General features: G+C 34.9%; 1 protein-coding gene across 1 annotated transcript; it reads right to left on the bottom strand.

Moving 5' to 3' along the window:
• Positions 1-9623: 9623 nt before the first annotated feature.
• On the bottom strand, positions 9624-10415 carry LOC149559780 (glutathione S-transferase 3-like). Its single transcript, XM_089823504.1, has 2 exons — positions 10068-10415; positions 9624-9950 (listed from the first exon to the last, which is right to left on the bottom strand). Exons 1-2 carry the CDS (start codon positions 10386-10388, stop codon positions 9879-9881), a joined length of 393 nt encoding a protein of 130 aa, XP_089679630.1. The 5' UTR covers positions 10389-10415; the 3' UTR covers positions 9624-9878.
• Positions 10416-21708: the final 11293 nt, after the last annotated feature.

Below are 21708 nucleotides of genomic sequence, written 5' to 3'. Positions count from 1 at the left end.
ACACCAGTGGTATGCACTTCCACACCAGAGGATTAGTTTCCTACACTGGCAGACTGCACTCCCACACTGACAGATTGTTCTCCCACACCAGCGGACTATTCTCCCACATCGACAGATTTTTTTCCCACACTGTCAGACTCAACAGCTGTGAACCTTGGTGAAGAAAGGTGCTCTAAAGTTATCTCTTGCTGAAGTATATCCTTGATGAAGAGGTCACTCCACGCTCATGCTCCCTCGGCACTCTGATTCATGCGAGTTGATGCTCTTCTGTCTGAATTCTCTTCCCTCAGTGAACACAAATTCAAGAACTCCTCTAGTGCTTCTTCCACCAACTCCACCCGCTGTTGAGTCTCCTCCAACAATTTCTTCACGCTCTTGTTTTCGTCGGCAATTTTTTGGAATGTCCTTCGACATTCGGCTTGCTGTGCCAGAATTAATTTTTTTTGTGTAGTACGGATTCCATCTTTTCTCTTGACCCTATTTCAATCCTTGTTAAGTTGATTTGGCATTAATATTCATTCCTCCCACCTTCTAGGTTCATAGGGCAACGATGCCAAATGTTTACCGCATAGATTAATTAAGAAATGCACACAGACAATGAATAGAAGGACTCTTTAGATTATTCACATATGCTAGAACATTACATTATGCTTGATAAGATAAGATGAATGATCAATGATGAATTGCAATTATCCCAAATGGGATATAATTACTATCCATTGAACCTTCCCGAAGGAGTCCGTCGGCCACAAATATTATTTTCGCTACAAACTATTTACCCGTCGGCTACAGAATACAGAAACACCAACGACAATTAGCTCGTCGACTACAAAAACACCGCCGACAATCACTCCGCTGGCTACAGAAACACTGACAACCAATCCAGTCAGCAGACACAGTTTCTACCTATGAAAAAGATCAACATCTAGATAGGCTAAATTATTGATAAAATCTAAGAGGTCCATCTGACTGTCCAGATCTACTGATAGACCTCCATGTTTTTCATCCTCCCTTAAGGGGGTGTTGAAGTCACCCATAATAATACACATCCCCACTTGGAATCTAGATAAAACATTCTTAATTTTAAACCACTAATAATCCCCAGAACCCTTCTCTACTCCATCCTGGATAGATCCTCTCATTGCTGAATTCAAATTTTCAATCTCTCTAATTCCTGCTCCAACAATCAATCCATCCTCATGTGCCATCCAATTGGAATTGTGGCCAAATGAAGGGGAAAAGTCCAATCCTATACCCTAGGCCAGTAGAGTAGGTACTTGGCACGAAAGTCCTGCAAGGGAAATTGGCTTAGAGACATTCTGCACTACAAAGGGGAACCAAACTTGTGACCTCAAGGAAGTAAACCTCAAGGCATAAACCAACTCACCTACAAGTGGCGGCTTAAGAGAGAGAGAATCCATTGTTAATCGCTCTTTGATAAATCCTATGATCATTAAGAATTTACAACTCTAAAGCTTTACTTTGACATATTTTATTATCTTGCATCTATTTTCCCTCAAGTACAAGCAGACTCCAAGAAGAGCTTAAAGATGAATAGATCAACTAATTAGAAATCAATGTGCTTTGTGGTCTTCAACCTATTATCTAGATCTTCTATAAAAATTGTTCTTAATTTTTCCAAATATATATATATATATGTTTAGAGTGCTAATTTCTCTTTATTAGAATATTTGCTATACTATTTGTAACATTGCTTTGAATGTTGTAAAATTTTGGACAGTGTATAAATTTTCATTGTCTTCTATAGTTATATATATATGACTATCATCTTAATAATTAAATTTTAGGATGCCCTCAAGATAGCTAGTACATGCAAGAAGACCATGCACAATTAATGATCAATTGTAAATGTCGATGGATACGAACTTTGTGATCAACATATGCATAGCTTTCATCCACTAATCCAACATGCCTAAATGGAACCAAAGAAGACACAAATCTTGTGATGTGAGGAAATGTTCCAACATACATAAATAATTAAAAAAATTTGAGGGCATCATTGCAAAATATATGTGGCAGATATCTTAGAATCATATTATTTAATAGAATCACTTTTTTTCAAGCATTTTGTCAAACAGGGCATGCCTTGTATATATCATTCCATAAAACCATAATGCTCAAGCAAGGAGGATGTTGGCTTTGCAACTACCAATTTTGTTGGGATTAGGTGACTCAGCTTTACCATGTTTTATTGTTTTATTTATGCTTTCGTGGAAAGTTTTTAAATAAAATTGGATTCTTCCACAAGAAAAGACTTGGAGTGGAAAAATAGAAATCTTCTATTTTTTGGAGATTTATTCTATTATGCTTTGTTTTTTATGCAAGGGTGTGCATAAGGAAGTTTCTAAAATAAGTTATAGATGCATTGAATGTAGATGCTTTAGAAATTGTTTCCTCTTGTACAAAAATTCTATAAGTACAAGGCATTGTTGTAGAAAATGAAGCGAGTGTGAGCATTGTTTGAAGAGCGTTGTTATTTTGCCAAAATTGTTCTAGATTTGATATCACAGCTGAATACTCTTGGAGAGTTGTGGCTTTGTAGATTGTATTGTAACTGTTGTTGTTGATAATAAAATTGAGTTTGGCTTTGGAGTGGTGGGTTTTTTCCTAAGAAGGGTTTCCCATGTATATCTTGTGTTCTGTGTTTATGAGTTGAATCTTTCTGTATGTAGTTATTTAGCTTGTAGTAGTTTAAGGTTTTATGAGATAAATTTCAGCATCATCTCTCCTATTAGATTTAACATTTCAAAGCATTTCTGCACTTAGACTTCCTTTCAATTGGTATCAGAGCTTGGCTAGCTTTGTTATTGTTGTTGGGTAGATAAGTTTTTTGTGCTGATCTAGTTTTACTGGGAGTTTTGCAGAGATTTTTTTCATAAACTTATTGCAGGTTAGATATGGCAAGCACATCTAGTAGAGTAGAGATGGATAAGTTCAATGGCAAAAATTTTGAGTTGTGGAAACTTAAAATGGAGGACATGCTTGTAGATAGAGATCTATGGGATGAGTGAAGAAACCTCAAACTAAATTGCAAGAAGAGTGGGATAAGGTAGATCGAAAAGCCAAGGGTTTGATAAGACTTTGTTTGCCTAATTCTGTACTCCTAAATATTCATGAAGAGAAGACTGCATCTAGTCTTTGAAAAAAGCTTGGTGATATTTATCAAGGAAAATCCTTGGTAAATAAGTTATTTCTAAGAAAGAAGATGTATTCTTTGAGAATGGATGAAGGAGGTTCTGTTGCTGATCACTTGAATGCATTTAATATGCTGATTGCTCAGTTGAATTATGTTGGTGATAAGATTGATGATCAAGATAAATGCATGCTTATGTTATGTTCTTTGGCAGATTCATGGGATCACCTTGTTATGGCTATTGGAAGCACAACAACCACTTTCAAATTGGAGGATGTGATTGGTTCACTGTTATTTGAAGAGATGTGAAGAATGTCTTCTAAGATGGCTAAGGAGGTCCTTGTTGCTCGTGGTAGAACAAAAGAGAAAGGAAAGATAAAAGATAAGAAGGGAAAATCCAAGTCTCCTAGGAGATCTAAGTCTCTTGGTAAAATATCCAAGGCAAAATATTGGAATTGTAGCAAAATTGGTCATTTTCGAAGAGACTATAAAGAGGAGAAGAAAAAGAAAGGAAAATAGGATATCTCTGATTCTGATACTGATAAATTTTCTCAAGATGATGTAGATGTTTTTGTTGCAGCCTTAGCAACACGTACATCAGAAGATGTTTGGTTGATAGATTCAGGTGCATCTTTCCACATGACATCTCACAAAGATTGGTTCTCAAAGTATGAAGAGTTTGATGGTGGAAAGGTGTATTTGGGTGATAAATCTCACCTGAATATTATTGGTCATGGTAGAGTCAGGATCAGTTTCTTTGATGGTAGAGTGAAGGGGATTGATGGTGTACTGCATATCCTTGGTTTAGAAAGAAACCTACTTTCAATCAGCAAGCTTGGTGATGTGGGTGTGCAGATTGTTTTCTCGAGTGATGGATTCAAGATGACAAGAGCTTCTATGGTCCTTGCTAAGGGTGTTACGATAGGCACCTTGTATAGGCTGGATGCATGCACAATTCAGTGCAATAGTGCTTTTGTGAAGTCCAAGAAAAGGGCTTTAGATTCTTCATCAACACCAGTAGATCAAGAAAAGAAGAAAACCATTGTTTCTACATCTAATGGTAATGCTTTTTGGGTAACTAAGGGTGCTAATACTTTGGAGATGAAGCTCCTTGTTGAGAAGAAAATGTTATGGCACCAAAGACTTGGTCACACTAGTGAGAAGGGTCTTAGAGCCCTGAAAACTAAAAGCCTTGTTGAAGGTCTTGATGATTGTAATATGGAGTTTGACTTCTGTAAACATTGCGTTTATGGTAAACAACATCATGTCTCTTTTTATTCCAATTGTCACAATTCTTTTGGGGTTTTGGATTATATTCTTTCAGATGTGTTTAGTCCAGTTAATGTTCCTTTGATATCTAGATCTTTGTATTTTGTCTCATTCATAAATGATTATAGTAGAAGAACATTTGTATATTTCCTTAGAAGTAAATTTGAAGTTTTTAGTAAGTTCAAGAAATTTAAATCCTTGGTTGAAAATCAGATTGGTAGAAAAATTAAGTGTTTGAGGACTAATAATGGTGGTGAATTTTGTTCAGCAAAATTTGACAGGTTCTGTAAGGATCATGGAATTGAGAGACATAAGACAACTCCATACACTCCACAAAAAAATAGCCTTGCAGAGAGGATGAATAGAACAGTAATGGAGAGGGCTAGGAGTATGTTGAGTGGTGTTAGTCTTGAACAAAAGTTTTGGGCTAAAGCACTGGCCACTGCATGTTATTTAATTAACAAGTCTCCTAATTCAACACTTGTTGAGAAGACACCTATGGAAGAATGGTCTAATAAGAAGCCCTCTTTGAGACATCTCAGAGTCTTTGGTTGTGAGGCATATGCTCATGTGCCAAGTGTAAAAGTATCAAAGTTGGAGAACAAGGCAGTTAAGTGTATCTTTATTGGCTATGGTGTTGGTGTGAAAGGTTACAAGCTTTGGGATCTAGTTACAGAGAAGGTGCTCTATAGTAGAAGTGTTATACTTTGTGAGCTGAAACCTTCCACAATTCTTTTGTAGCCAGAGAAGGAAGAGAAGTAGAAAAAGGAAGTTGTTCATTTTCCTATTACCTCTAAGGGAGAAGAATTGTGAGCTCCTGATAGACCTGAGAATGAGGAGAGCTTAAGCAACTCTAGAAGTTCTGAAGAAGAGCAAGAACCCGAACCTCAAACTTTGAGGAGGTCTACTAGTGATAGATAACGACTTGATAGATTTGGTTATTCACCTGAGAGGTTTGGATATTCTTTGTTGGATTTTAGTTGTATATTTTCTTTGATTTTTAACATTGATGAGCCTAGGACTGTTAGAGAGGATATAGGTATGAATGATGCAGATTCCTAGATAGAAGCCATGAATGAAGAGATGGCAACATTGAAGAAGAATGCTACATGGGATTTGGTACCTTTGCTTGAAGAACAAAAACCTGTTGGATGTAAATGGGTGTTCAAGAAGAAAGTGGGTCCAGATGGTAGTGTTGAGAAGTATAAGGCATGGTTGGTTGCAAAGGGCTATTCACAGGTGGAGGGAACTGATTATGGTGAAATATTCTCTCCTATAGCAAAGATGACATCCATTCAATTATTGTTATCACTTCCAATAGCTTATGATTTTGAATTTGAGCAAATGGATGTGAAGACAACAATTCTTTATGGTGATTTGAAGGAGGAAATTTATATGTCACAACCATAGCATTTTGTTGAAAAAGGTAAAGAAAACCTTGTTTGAAAGTTGAAGAAATCTTGATATGGTTTGAAATAGTCTCCTAGAATGTGGTATCAAAAGTTTGACACCTATGTGTTGTCCTTGGGATTTTTGAGATCTAAATCAAACCATTGTGTGTATTATAAATCTAAAAATGGTCACATTCTTATCATAGTCTTGTATGTGGATGATATGTTATTTATTAGGAATGGTAAAAGAATGATTTCAGATTTGAAGTCTTAGTTAGCAACACAGTTAGAATATATTCTTGGGATTGAGATCATTAGAGATAGAGCTAACAGAAAGCTTTGGATGAGCCAGAGGAAGTATGTAAACTCTATGTTGGAGAAATTCAGCATGACAACTTGCAAGTAGTTAGTTGTTCCAATATTACATGGAACAAAGTTATCTAAGGAGGATTGTCCAAAATCTTCTATAGAGATGGAGGACATGTCTCGAGTACCTTATGCGAGTGCTGTTGGTAGTTTGATGTATGCTATGGTTTGTACAAGACCAGACATTTCCCAAGTAGTGGGAGTCCTTAGTCGATATATGGCTAATCCTAGAAGGGTGCATTGGGATGCAATTAAGGGAGTGTTCAGATATTTGAGAGGCACATCTGAGTATTGCTTGTGTTTTCAAGGTAACTCTTCTATATTTCATCATTTTATTTGCATTCATGGATATGTGGATTCAGATTGGGCAGGTGACATTGATAGCAGAAGATCCACTAGTGGATATGCTTTTATGATGTCTGGTGGTGCAATTAGTTGGATGAGTAAGTGACAAGTTGTACTTGCTTTGTCTATTACGGAGGCAGAGTACATTGCAACTACTTATGCTTCTAAAGAGGCCATTTGGCTTAAGAGATTATGTTCTAATATTGGTTTTGATGCAGGACAAGTTACTATCTATTGTGACAGCCAAAGTGCTATCTGTTTAGCAAAGAATGCTATTTTCCATGCTATAACAAAGCATATTGATGTACAGTATCATTTTGTTTGTGATATGGTGGAAGATGGAAAGGTGAAGTTAGAAAAGGTTATGACTTTTAGGAATGTTGCAGATGCATTGACAAAGCCAGTGAACATTGAGAAGTTCAGATGGTGTGTTGGTTCTATGGGCCTTGGGGCCTGTGCTGTGACACTGTAACTCCTATAAGATCTTCGTCAAGTGGGAGATTGTTGGGATTAGGTGACTCAACCTTACCATGATTTATTGTTTTATTTATGCTTTCATAGAAAGTTGCTAAATAAAATTGGATTCTTCCTCAAGAAAAGACTTGGAGTAGAAAAATAGAAATCTTCTATTTTTTGGTGATTTATTCTATTATGCTTTTTTTTTTTATGCAAGGGTGTGCACAAGGAAGTTTCTAAAATAAGTTATAGATGCATTGAATGTAGACACTTTAGAAACTGTTTCCTCTTGTATGAAAACTCTATAAATACAAGGCATTGTTGTAGAAAATGAAGTGAGTGTGAGCATTGTTTGAAGAGCATTGTTATGCTGCCGGAATTGTTCTAGATTTGATATCACAACTGAATACTCTTGGAGAGTTGTGGCTCTGTAGATTGTATTGTAACTGTTGTTGCTGATAATACAATTGAGTCTAGCTTTAGAGTGGTGGGTTTTTTCCCGAGAAAGTTTTCCCACGTATATCTTGTGTTCTGTGTTTATGAGTTGAATCTTTCTGTATGTATTTATTTAGCTTGTAGTAATTTAAGGTTTTGTGAGATGAATTTCAGCATCATCTCTCCTATTAGATTTAACATTTGAAAGCATTTCCACACTTAGGCTTCCTTTCAAATTTCAATCACTTAAAAACTTTGTAAACCCTTCTCAACTCATCCATTTTGTATATGTCCTGCAATCCACATTTTTGAAAGCATTTTCTCAAACAGTTCGCTTACCTTGACTATGCATGCACACGTTGTGTACCAGAGCAATTGCAAATAAAACGTCTGACAAAATCCCCCTATTTATTATACCCTGTTCCAAAGATCCCATTTGGGGTAGACTGGGAAGATGCTGGCAAAGATTGTGTTGTCTGACTTTACAGCTCTCAATTTCATTTGCGAAGTTTAGCAAATCCACTTTGGGAGTATACTGCAATCAGGGCAATCCTAAAGAACTCGTTTTTTCGAAGCACTCTATCAACCACTTTGCCTACCTTATCTATGCTTCCACTTTTTTTTTGCACACATGTCTTCCAAAGCATTTACAACTACATACTATGATGCAATTCCCCTATCCATATATCACGATGAATTTGAGGACAGATGCAAACCAGAAGTAAGAAGATGAGTGTAATCATTCAGCCATGGGTTTAGTTTTGCGACCTCTTCAACTTTGGGCAAAATTGAAACATTCATGCACCACCATCATTTTTTCCCTTACTCTTTTATTGGTTTTCCCTTTTTGTGGCAAGATTGTAACATTCAAGCACTATTATCGGTTAGTCACGTATGTTTGGTTGTACTTGTTATGGTCTACCCTGCAATGGCCTCACCTACCGTTTTCTGCAAGGTTTTGCCCCTTCCTTACTATAATGGTGGATGCTGGCATGATTGTCTTGCACAATTTTGGGGAGATGATCTACATCTACAGTGGCTAAAGTTCTTCCATTCTATATTTTGTGCTTGTGTTTTCTGCCTCTGCAAACCACCAGTATTTTATAGGCAGTTTGAAAAGGATTTTTCAGTGGATTTGATGCCAGTAATATGTTTGCTTTCAAAGTTTTCGTTTCTTCAGTTGGTACCTCCAGACTCTGTTGGGGATACTCTGTTTTGAAGTAAACTTAAAAGTACAGAACAAACCAGCACAAATTTTTGCTGGCTTGAGCATCACAGTTTGTCTTATTTAGCTTGCCATGTATAGTATTTTTGTTTTTGTTGTTTACAATGCTATATTTTTCTATAATATGTGATTGCTTCTGTTGGAACATTGTGTTTCGCTGATGCATCACCTTATGATTGCTGAAATATAATTTTTTGTCATCCAAATATCTGGGGTTCACCATTTACAACTTAGCATTCTCGTGAGATATGTATTTCTGTGAATCACTTACTCATGAAATATGAATCAATGAATTTGACTCATAAACTATAAATCCTGATAGCAATAAATATCTCCTACTTATCAACTTCACATTAATTAAACCAATAGAACAATTCTAGACGGTTGTTAAAACTAACAACAACTTTGAAGCTTGTGAGATCCTTACCCATATCATATTTTAGGGAGAGAATCAATAATCACAAAATTCTGTTGCTTTTTATTTGATTTAATGAAGCTTCAAACCATGGTGGGTCTGTAGCCTGCTTACTGATGACAGAGATACTCCAACTAACGGTGCACTGCAAAAGTTAGTTAAATAATGATCAATTACACTTCCCCAACTATATTCTTTCTTACACTAGTTGCCAATTGTAGAACTCTCTCTTGTTCTGGAAGTATCTTCTTCACACTTTCCCTCTCTTTATCCAACAAAAAATTCTTGGAAACTTATCTTCAGACACAATCTTAAAATCTCCAAGAATTTCATATGCATGGAACCAACATATTACTGGAGCAAGTGCAATATCTACAATTCCAAACGTATTTCCTCCAAAATAATCTTTTCCTTTAAGATTTTCTTCTAGTATGGCTAAACTTTCCACCAACTGTCGTTTCCCTTCTGTTAGGATAAACCACAGACAGAAATAAAAAAAATTATATGCAAATATAACCAATAACAGAAAATAATAGATCACACAGAAATGAACACAAGGCACCAAGATTTAATGTGGTTCACCCAATCCCTGGGCTACGTCCACCAAACAGCAAGTCTGATCTTATTACAATCCAGTGATTACAACTTGATTACAATCCGTAATCCCTTACAGCTCAAAACCGCCGCAAGAACCAATTTCGCATCACAACATAATGAAAAATACCCAACCCTAAGCTCTTTTTATGCAAGTATTAAACCGCTTTAGGGTTATACATATGTCGGCCACTATTTATGAAGTATGTACAGTACTTTTCTGATCAGTCACCACAATCTAACACCTTCTTCTTTCTCTTCTCCTTTGCTTCGATAGATGAAACTCCCTAAAACAATAACCTGAGAAAAAATCATAGTCAATAAATAATATTAAAAAAGTGCACATAATTTTTGAGGAATACTATCCAAGAAAATTTACAAAACCTGTACATTCCATTAAGATTTTGTGTTGCATACCTTAGTTCCTATAAAATCTAACCAGAAACGAGCCATGGCAGAATCATATGGATCAGACGGTAAGAAAGCAGGGCCATTACCCCACACCTCATCAATATATTGCAGTATAATAGCAGATTCAACCACAGGCTTGCCATTGTGTATAAGAACAGGTACTTTCTTATTCACAGGATTCATTTCCAGTAAAAGGGGGCTCTTATTCATCAAGTCTTGTTCAACATATTCATATTTGATGCCCTTCTCTTCAAGGGCAATCAGCACTTCTAAAACAAAGGGGCTGGCCCAGGCCCCAAGAAGCTTAACCTCATCTTCAATTTCCATATCCAACAGTTTCACCTTCAATATTGATTGAAGTACTTTATTTTACAGGAGAAAACACACATGTTTGCTGTAGTTATAGTAGCTTTGTTTGCTTTCTTTGGTTAACAAGAAAACTTGGTCAATACATTTAGTTGTGGACATAGTCGCATGCTTTGTTCCCACGGAAACAAATTAGTCAAAGCGCCAAAAATAACTTTGTCTCAACTGTTAAAAATATATATCTCAAACATCTCTGAGTTACAAGTCTTCCATTCCATAAGAAGGGGGAAGAGCAAGAATGAAAATGACAATTAATGGACAACTTAGCGATTTTATAAGAGACTCTTAAAGAAATGGTTATTGTTAGAGAAACATTTTTGGAACTGTAGATATTGTCTTAGCTCCATTGAAATTTTGATTTCATACATACGAAACTCCTGTAGATTTTAAGTTTGTGTCTGAGCATAAGCTTCTAAGAATTTTCAGATGAAGAAATGTAGAGATATTAAGAAATTTATTGATGTCTATGTCATGCTTTATGAACAACATTCAAACATGAGTATGAAAAGTTGGAATTATGAAGTATTTTGAGGATGAATAGTTATTTTATATGATCACGAGTCTTATACAAATCAATTTTGAGTATCAAGATATCTTGATCTATTTGTTAAGTCAATTGAGACGACTCTTGATGGAGAATCAATTTGCCTAGAATAAATCTATCCCCTTCTAAAATAAATTTTCTATTTCTTGTTTGATGCTCGTTTGAGCCTTTTGACTAAAGATTTAGCTATGCTCTTATATGTACTGAGAAATGTGTTGGAACAACAAACAAATCTCCTTGTTTTCTTTCCAAGAATACCTCCCAAGGACCCAATTTTAATACTCTTCATATAAACATTGTTGAAATATTTTCTAATATGAAGTTGTGGAACTTAACTAGAAGGCCATGGAGTCTCTTCAATCTCTTCTTAAGTTGGATAAGTGATCAAAACATTTGTTGTAGTCATAATAGATTAAATGAGGAATACAATTAGCTGTTTTTTCTTTCACAATAAAAGCTATGAGTTCATATTAGAATCATCAGTATGTTCAAGATGTCCAAAACTATATATTTCATCCTTTTCATCCAAATTCGATTTTATGAAGAGTTGCTCTTTTCAGAATATAACCTTTTCAATTATATTATCTCACAAAATCAGTGGAATAGTTAGAAGCAGAAAAACCTGGTAATCCTTCACCTCTACTAATGATTATTTATATTAGTTATATATATTTTATATTAATATTTTTAGTTTATTTGATATTTTACACTCTATCATCTAACATTAACGTTTTATTTATAATTACACTCCATTTTATATTTTGAATTGTGTAAGCAATAAATACGAGTCAAATTGTTTATACTGGTCATCATAACATAAGCAATTATGTCAACAACGAAATGCACCGGCCAAGTTTTTCCTTGTGAACAGAGGAAGCTTATGTTGTTGTTCTGCAAATTCTACTTCAGGTAAGATTGAAGGAGATGGTAGGTTGAGATGAGGTTAAGCTTCTTGGAAATGAATCCTGTACATAAGAAGATACCTTTTCTTAATGCTGACTCATCCATTATACTGCAATAAATTGATAAGGTATAGAATAATGGCCCTGTTTTCTTATATTCTTCTCTATATGGTAGAGCTATAGTGCTTCTTAATCATATTCATACGATTTTATTTAATTTTTATCTTTGCTCTACTCTTATCATAAAACATATGAGACTGCCTTTGTTTATTGAATTAGATCATGAATGCATACTTTATAAATTGATAGCGCTTTTTCATTGAAAAATATTACTTTTACTTTTCTAACATATTCTACAAATTTTCATAAATTTGTTCTCTTGATCATCAATTGTTCAAGCTTTGTGTCATATTATTTCAAAGAAATGGAAAGCACAGGAAGGAATATAGCAATTTAAAGAAAGTTCAGGGATAGTGGAAGAAATTTGTAAGACAATATACTAGCACTTGCACCTTTCAAGGGTGCAAGGATAATGCCGATAGTTTGATATATGAGATGATGTTATAGTATTTGACTATAGGGTAATTTTTCACTAACCCTGACAAGGTTATGCTGATGGCGATTTATCTATTTAGTTCTACTTCATGAATGCAAAATAGTTACATCTTGTTTCTACTACTAGTTGATCGAGGCAAGATTCCTCTTTCTTCCATTTAATTGTGTATGGGTTATTTCTCATTTTTACATGCCTTTCCAAGGTAAAAGTGGGCTGAATATGAATATTAGTGAAGGTTTTTACTCTTGACATAGCCGTAAATGTCATCCCTTGTCTTTCTAGTTTGCTTATGTCAACTGTTGCTTTGCAAAGTGTCAGCCCTTGTGATTTATGTATGGTAATAGCCTATGACATGGTGAGTGGGAGTTGTCTCTGGCTTCCTAATGTGATAGGAACAATTGGTATGGTCTTTGAATCATGGTCATCCCATGATGGCCCACTATAATTATCAAAATACACGGTAATGTACAAGGGAAGACTTGGTGGTTTACGACCTGACTCATAAATAATGTCAACAACCTCACCAAGGGCTCCATTCACCAATCTTGTATCTATCCATATATTTGTTGTAAGCATGATGCATTGCCCCTTACAAAGGAGCACATGTTTTGCAAGTCGTTCTTTGCCCACAAGAATATTGTTATTACTTAGACAATACACTGTTGTACTCAGTGCAACTAGAGAATTCAATGATAAGTGTGTAGCACCAAATGTTGTATTTTCAGATGTTGTTAGGTGTATGTCTGTACTTGTCATTAATAGCTTCTAATCATCCTCTGTTGGATTTACATCTTGGATATTACGTAACATTTGACGAAATTGTTCTTGAATGTTGTCGTTTCCTGCTTGTCAAAAAATTGTATGCAAAGTGATGAGTATTGTGAATTGATCCCACAATAACTTAGCAGTAGAATGTGATGTATAAATAGGTTTGTCCATTACAGGTGGTAATTGGGCTAAGTCACCAAATAGTATCATTAAAACACCACCAAAACATTCATGTTGTCGATGGGGGAAGGCTTTGCGTAGTTTGCTATCAACTTTGAGAAGCAACTTTGGTCCTATGGAGCTCATCTCATTTACAAGGATATAGTTAATATGTTTCATTTCTTCCTGGAATGTGGTTAATGCTTGGTTTTGTAATAGTTGCATCTCTTTAATAGGTATTTTTAGCCTTGTATGTATTGTCAAAGCATGTATATTAAATGCAACAACTCCTATTGGTGCTAGTTTGAGTAATTTTCTCTTACTTTGTGATGTAGAGTTGGTCAAAACCTCTCTTATACATGAAATTATGTATGATTTACCTGTACCTGCAGTGCTTTGTATGATCATGTGCAATGGTTTATTAGATTGACATTTTTTATTCTCCTCAATAATTTCGAGTTCTAGTCTCTATTTTGGTGATAACATTGACATATCATGCCTAGTTATTGCTGGTGTAGGTTCACTACACCCATTTATTTATTAAAAATGTATGAAATGTGTAGCAATTTCATGTAAATCTTGTGCAACTGTACTATGGTCTCATTGATAGTTTCTATCAAATTCACTTTTGTCAAGCATATCAAGGTCATTTAGTGATACAATACTTGTTGGGCCCATTTGAGAGAAAGCTTCCCATTCATTTATGTCCATTATTCCATCTTCATTATTATCTAATGTCACAAAAAAAATTCTAATAAGATTTTCTATACACAGTAGAACATTATAAAGATACTTTTAAAATATTTAATATTATTTTTGCTTCCTTTCAAACCATGGAATACACCCTATTAAACCTTTCTTTCATCGATGTGTGTCCTTTCTTTTCAATAATTTATCTTCTATGCAACTTTTCTTGGTATCTTTGCACCCTTTTTCATCTATCATGAACTTGATAGGATCTTGGTCATTATGGCATGTACATGGCTTATCCTCCTCCAAAGGCATGGGTGCTACATGAGCATTGACATTGTTATTAATGAAGTACAAACTATTGTAGTGGTTTCCATCATGATATGAGAGATTAAGTGTGGGTGTTTCTGAGCTATGAATATTTTAGATTTGGGATTCTTGGCCCTTCAAATAGTGCACACAAATATTAGTTTGAGTGTAATGCATGCCCCTAGCTTACATTTTTTCTATCATTACCGAACACTTTTAAGCCAATTTTATGTTTGATGATTAGTAGTATTATTTTGAGATTAGCAGATATTGTTTTCAATTCAGCTGATACATGATGAGATTATTTGGTACTCTATACTTCATGTGTGCATGATGATTATTACAGTATTTTCAGTTATTGACAATGACTAATTAGGTGGATTATCATATCTGTTATCTTATGGATACTTATCCCATACTACATGTGTATCATCTGCATGTTTGTTTTCTTTATGTATGGCATTTCTGATGTAGTTGAGGAAGGGAGTCGTAGTTACTTGCTAGTTAGGATCTACACGATGCACCACTTCCTACCATTGCTTATTTAGCTTAGAATATTGTGTCTGTACATTCGTGGATTTTATGCAAGTTGTAGGTACCGGGTATCAACTTCCCTAAATTCCCAGGATGAGTGTACCCTATTGCATTATCTCAATGGTGAGAGAGGGGAGATAAATTCTTAAGTCCAAATCATAACCCTTTAAGCCATTTGTCTTAGAAAATTAGGACAAGTATCTGAGTTGTGTACTTTCAAAATGTGTTGGATGACGTTAATTCGTGATTATAACCCTTTAGTTTGATTTTGTATGTATTTTTCTACGATGGGTTTTTGTATTTTACTTTATGAGTCTTTGGTGAAATTTCTATTAATTGGGTCTAATTAAAAGATTAAATTAATGATTTAATTTAATGAAAAAATATTATGATATTTTAATATTTAATTATATTTAATTAATTAAAAAATAAATTAAATAAAAAGAATTAAATTTGAAGATAAAAGTTATAAGTATAAATTTGGAATGGGATAATATTTATTTAATTTAATAATTATATATATTTAGAGTTCATTTTTAAATAGATGCTAAATAATATTACTATTTAAGTTAATAAATTGTTATCAAATTTAATGTTCGGAAATAAATTTAGAAGTGGGTAAAGAAATTAATTTATTAAAAGTTTCATGATTGCATCATATGTGCATGAGACTAAATTTAATAAATTAATGTAAAAAGAAGTCAAGAGAAAATTTAAAATAAAGTGATTTAATTAATTAATCAATGTGCATAGAAAAAATAAAAGAAAGATAAATAAAAGTTAATTTAGAGTTGAAGTCTAGTGAGCAAGGAGTTCTCTCGGGTGAACGCACAATTAGTGCCGCGATTTTTGGAGAGAACTCCATATCACAACTTGGGGGTTCATTTTCGAATCATTGTGAATTTTGGAGAAGGAATTTTTTTTGGAAAGGAGAAGGTTCTGAGAGGAAGAATTGTTCTCTACAGTTTTCTAGGGCGTAGTGAATTAGCATAAGTGTCCAGGTAGATGCTTGTGAATTTCCCATATTTTAAATGCACTCTTTTCTTTCCTATCTTCATCGTGTTTGTCAGATGGTTTTCTAGATAATTCTTGTGAAGCATGTATCATGTTGTCAGTTATAGACATTTGATAATTCTTCGGTACATGGAACATTTTTAATTGTTCAATATAATCTTTTCTCCAATAGATTATATAATGGAAATTAAACTAGGAAGGGTTTGAATTTAAATGGAAAAATCTTCTTTAAAAAAATGGTGGGTATGTTGTATTTCTCCATTAGATTAATTCTGGGTTTTGATTTAAAAATAAATAAATTTGTTTTATTGAATTTTGTTATTTACAAAATTATAATAAAATAAATTAATATGTATTGAAATGGAAAACGTTTATATAAAAAATGGTTTATAAAAAATAATTTAAAAATAATAATTAAAAAACAAAGTGGGAGGGAATTACCCCATACCCCCCTATCATTACCTGTTGTAGAGTACGTGCTGTCGCAGGAACTGCGATGACAGAGGTACTCTATACCCGTTGTCACCGCAGGCCCTACAACAACAAGGTACTACGTGTAGGTCGCAACCTTTGTATAAGTCGGCAGGCTTAAAATGTATTTCAACGTTTTTTAAAAAAAAGTTTTAAATTTATTAAAATTTATTTATTTAAGGATTTTTAAATATTATTTAGTATAAATTTTTTAATATTATTTTTTATTAATAAAATTTATTAAAATGTTAATTTATAATAATTAATTAAATGCTAGTTATTAATTAATTTAAAATAAATTTATAATAATTAATTAAATGTTATTTAATAGACATTAGTTTATTTAAAATAAAATAAAATATATATTATTATGAGCATTAGTTAGTAAGCTATGAGATCTTTTAAATTTGTTGTAGATTATTTAAATTTCGACTCTAGTGGAATTACTATTATTTATTAGAAATCAATGAGAATCTTACCTTAGCAAATTCAAACAAATATAGTATTCACCCATAGTAAATTTTAGAAAGAGTGGTTTCAAGTATTATAGGGGTAAAAACCTTAATTTTATTCAAACAAATATACGAGTTAACTATAGGGTAAAAAAAAAGAGAATCTTCTTACTTGAAAACATACTTTGAAATGAAAACTAAAACCTCATATATAACTTAATCATGTGTTTTTGAAAACAAACCAAAACATGAGATTTACATCTTATTTTCTGTGCGATGTTTATGTTTGGGGTTGGCTAGATTGTTGAATAGTTATAAGATGTTTACTAGAGGCTCAGGGGTTTGTGAGTGTGGTATCATGCTCTCAATCTTGATTACTTTTACTTAACCATGGTAATGTGTTGATATGCTCTATGTTGATTGTGTTTATATTTCTGATTACTGTTTTCAGTGCCTTTGTGGGATGGTGAAATTTATGCTATGAGATATCTAACTTAACTATTTTAAGTCATTGATCAATGTTATTGGGATACTTTTTACTTGCTCATTGAGAACTGATGGGTATTGTGATTTATCTATGATGCTTTCTAGTCACTTATGTAGGATTGAGGTGTTTTTCTATGATTCTTTGATTTGTGATTTCATGAGCTTAGGGTAGGTTATCTATATGTAATGTCGGGAAGTGGCTTGTAATGGGGGACGAGGCCCTAAGTGGCTGCCAGGGTAACCCATTGTAAGTTGTTTAATAAGTGTAAATACTACACTAAATGAGAGTAAAATGAACCTAATAAGAGTCTTTGTATGTTCTCACCCATGCCCCATTGTGCTTGTATAGACTAGGATGGGAGTAGAGAGAACGCTTGGTTGTGACCTTGCATCCGTAGTATGCCTTGTCAGTACAAGAGGATACTAGTGACCACATAGAGATCACTAGGGGGCGGGGGTCCTAAGAGACTGCCAGGGTAACTCTAGCGTGATTCATGCAATGACACTTGCCTGTTTACATAGTAGGTTTCCTATGTGTCTTGTGTTTCTCTGGGTATAGATGTTGATCTATCTTAGAACCCTCGAGTTAGGATGCTTTTAGGATTTCTTGAAATTAGAGAGTATTTTGATATTTGGTTTGATATCCTATTTGGGACTTGAGACTATCTCCTTAGCACTATGGGAGTGGGCCCTTTAGGTTCCATGCGGTCGGGTGGTAGTGCTTTTTCACTCTTACCATTGAGATCCGTATGTAGTCATTATGGCTAGAGCTTCCTTGTCTGCATTTACTTTCATTCTATCCATGTATTAGTATGATGGATGGTTATATCTCATGATGGATGTTATATCTTTTATGATGGATGGATGTATTATGTATGGTGGATGGTTTCATTTATTTTATTGTAGCTTGTATCATGGATCTGAGGAGGATGATGTATTTCTATTTCTATATATGTATATTTTTTTGGCCTTTCATACCCTGTGACATCTATAGTGGATGATTGAGCATTTTGAATTTCATTTGCCAAGAGGCATTCAGAACAAATGTATATTATTTAAATGGACATTATACATTATAATTATTCTTTCATATGGATGTGGTATTTGATGGACTTAGTATTAAATTTAAATGTGATTCAACGTCATGGGATCCTTAAGGAATGTAACTTGTTATGTATGTTTTTAGTTGATTCTATGTTATTGCTTCTACTATTATGTGTTCAATGTGTATGTTATTCCTCTTGTTCAAAAAAAATGTTGGAAAACTTAGTAAAACTTTAGGTTATTTCTTTTGGATCCCTTGGCAGGGTGTTACATTTGGTATTAGAGCCCAAGTTTCTACATTGGGAGCTCTGGGTATATTGGAATGCCACTAGTGTTAACTAGTTGAACAAAAAATGAAAACTTTAAACTGTTATATGTACCTATATCAAACTAAAACTTGAACTAGTTGAATTGAAACAAAACTTAAACTTTTAGTTGTATATTTTTCATACTTCAACACTTAGACTTTAATACTAAAAATTATATGTAAACCTAAATATTGGCAAACTGAAAATTGAAACTTATTCTATTTTCAAAACCATGTGTCTTTTATATATATGCTTACAATAGTATGCTTTATGATTGTTTTAGCATCTTGCTCTTGGATATTATTAAAGGATGGTATTTGGGACAAGATCTTCCATTAGAGGTCATAGCCTTGGTTGTGGTAGAGGCTGTGGAGGAGGTAGAGCTATTAGCGTACATGAGTCTTTTCATGAAGGCCCTATTCAGGAAGAGAATAGGGAAGAGCATATCAGTGAGCTTCGAGAATTGAGCCATAGAGAGCACCATGCCAATTTTGAGGAGTTGGATCTGAGGTAAATGATGTGGACCATCATTGATCACCTACCTCTTGTTCATGATCAGGATAGGGCACATCAGGTAGGACATGAGCATAAACCTAGGTCTAGGAGCCCTTAGAGGGAAGTATATGCTTAGATGAAGGACCTTATGAGGTCCAAGGATAAGCCCTTTAATGGGCATGGTTTAATATATGTAGCCGAGTAGTGACTTATTGCTCTTGACAGGATTTTTGCTATGTAGGACTTTGACAACAATGTCAAAGTAAGGTTTTCCATTACCAACCTAAAAAACTTCAGAGCCACTTGGTGGAATATCTAGGAAAAAAAGTTGGGCATAGACATGAACAGTGTTACATAGGAGATATTCTTGGAGAACTTCTGTGAGCGATTCCTACTAGAGGAATGGAAGCAACATAGAGCAGATGAGTTCCATAACTTGAGACAGTAAACTATGACCATAGTAGAGTATGAGCGCAAGTTCTATGAGCTCATGCCCTTTTCAGGACTTAGTGACAACCCAACACAGTTGGTACAACATTTCATTAGAGGATTGAGCAACCGTATAGTTGGGGGTGTTAAGGTGTTTGAGCCTAAAACCCTCAAAGATGCAGTACATCAAACCATCCTTGTAGAGTAGAGTGTCAACCTTGGACATGTGGGTTTTGTGGGAGCACCTACATTATCAGGATCTAAGGGCAACCACAACTCAGGTGGAAATAGGAAACCTCATTTTTCTAAGTGAAATCAAAACTAGCAACAACCTTAATAGTCACAATAGCAGAAGGGATCATACCCTTAGGCACAGAGTGGTGGTGATGGTTCTAACTCCAAGAACAATCGCAATGCTTAGCACAATAGGCAAAATTAGCACACTTAGCCTACACATAGTAGCTAATATTTTGCTAGTAGGGATAGCCACCAGCAGTTGAATGCACCTCCTATAGGGAGAGGATCTGGTAGAGGCACATGATGTAATATGTGTGGGTAGGTCAGACACATTGCAACTCATTGTCCATAGCAAGCACCTCAGTATTTAGGTCTGAAGCCAGCAACATCTGAGCCCACAGTTGGAGATACAGGTAGAGCTCATAGGGTTTTTGCAGCAGTTGATCACCATTAGGTAGACCATCAGGGGACTATGGTTGAGACTACAAGAGCTATTCAAGGTACACCTCTCTCTATATTGCTTGATTGAGGTGTCGCAGATTCTATTATTTCACCACCATTAGTTGCTAAGTGTAAGCTGGAAGTAGTTAACCAAGATTGGGGTCGGCAAGTGGAACTAACCTCAGGTGCTAAGGTTTCCATAGATTTCGTAGTCCATAAGTGTGAGCTTGTTATAGAAGGGTTTGTGACATCAGTTGATCTTCAGGTTATTCCTCTTGGCTCTTATGATGTGGTCTTAGGTATGGATTGGCTTGGTTCTCATAGAGCTAGTATAGACTGCAAGAAGAAGACCATTGTGTGTTAGGATTACCAAGGGAAAGATGTGGAGATTGTGGGGATACAAAGGCCTATATCTCTATAGATGATACCTTCTATGCAATTGAAGAAAAGCTTTCATAAGGTATGTTAGGTATTTTCTATTATGGTAAGTGAGCTAGATGAAGAAGACCCTGCGAGAAAGATTTTGGACCACCCTATTCTACAGGAGTGTGTAGGTGTCTTTGCGAGTGAGATTTTGGGCATGCCCTTGAAGAGATATATTGATTTCAGTGTTGACCTCACTCCAGTAGTGGAGCCTATCTCTAGAGCTCCTTATCGTATGACCACTTAGGAATTGAGTGAGTTTCTCCTATAGCTAGAGGAACTTTTGGCCAAGGGTAGTACCCAACCTAGTGAATCACCATGGGGAGCTCTAGTGCTCTTTGTGAAGAAGAATGATGGTTCTTTGCACCTTTTTATTGATTATAGACAGTTGAACAAGGTGGCAATAAAGAATAGGTATCCTCTACCAAGGATCAACGATTTATTTGATCAAATCAAGGGAGCTATAGTGTTCTCCAAGATCGACCTTAAGTCAGGATACCATTAGCTTCACATCAAGGAAACTGACATTCATAAGACCACCTTCTGAACTCGCTATGGGGCACTACGAGTTCATAGTGGTACCTTTTGGGTTGATGAATGCTCCATCAATTTTCATGAGCCTGATGAATGGAGTGTTCCATTCCTATCTTGATAGATTTGTACTTGTGTTCCTTGATGATATACTAATATATTCTAAGTCCCAGAAGGAACATGAGGAGCATCTACATTTGGTTTTATAGTGCTTGAGAGATAATCAACTTTATGCCAATGCGACAAAGTGTGATTTCTTTCAATCAGAGATATAATACTTAGGGCACGTCATATCAGGTGAGGGTATCTTTGTAGACCCCGTGAAGACCCAAGAAATAGTAGATCGGCCTACACCCACTACTATGTTGAAAATTTGTAGTTTCATGGGTCTAGCTAGTTATTATCATAGATTCATCCAAAACTTCTCTAGGATAGCACATACTATCACTTCCCTTCAAAGGAAATGAAACAAGTTTTTATGGACAAAG

This window comes from Cupressus sempervirens, chromosome 4 (assembly GCF_028749045.1).
Source record: "Cupressus sempervirens isolate cs-2001-9-10 chromosome 4, ASM2874904v1, whole genome shotgun sequence".
NCBI lineage: Eukaryota > Viridiplantae > Streptophyta > Pinopsida > Cupressales > Cupressaceae > Cupressus > Cupressus sempervirens.
This window is presented reverse-complemented; position numbering and strand designations above follow the sequence as displayed.

What these genes read in the sequence shown, in the direction of transcription:
- LOC149559780 (XM_089823504.1), bottom strand. Translation starts at nt 10,388, where the DNA reads ATGGAAATTGAAGATGAGGTTAAGCTTCTTGGGGCCTGGGCCAGCCCC. An exon ending in TAGATTTTATAGGAACTAAG is followed by an intron (nt 9,951 to 10,067) that starts GTATGCAACACA and finishes ATTTTTTCTCAG; the next exon opens with GTTATTGTTTTAGGGAGTTT.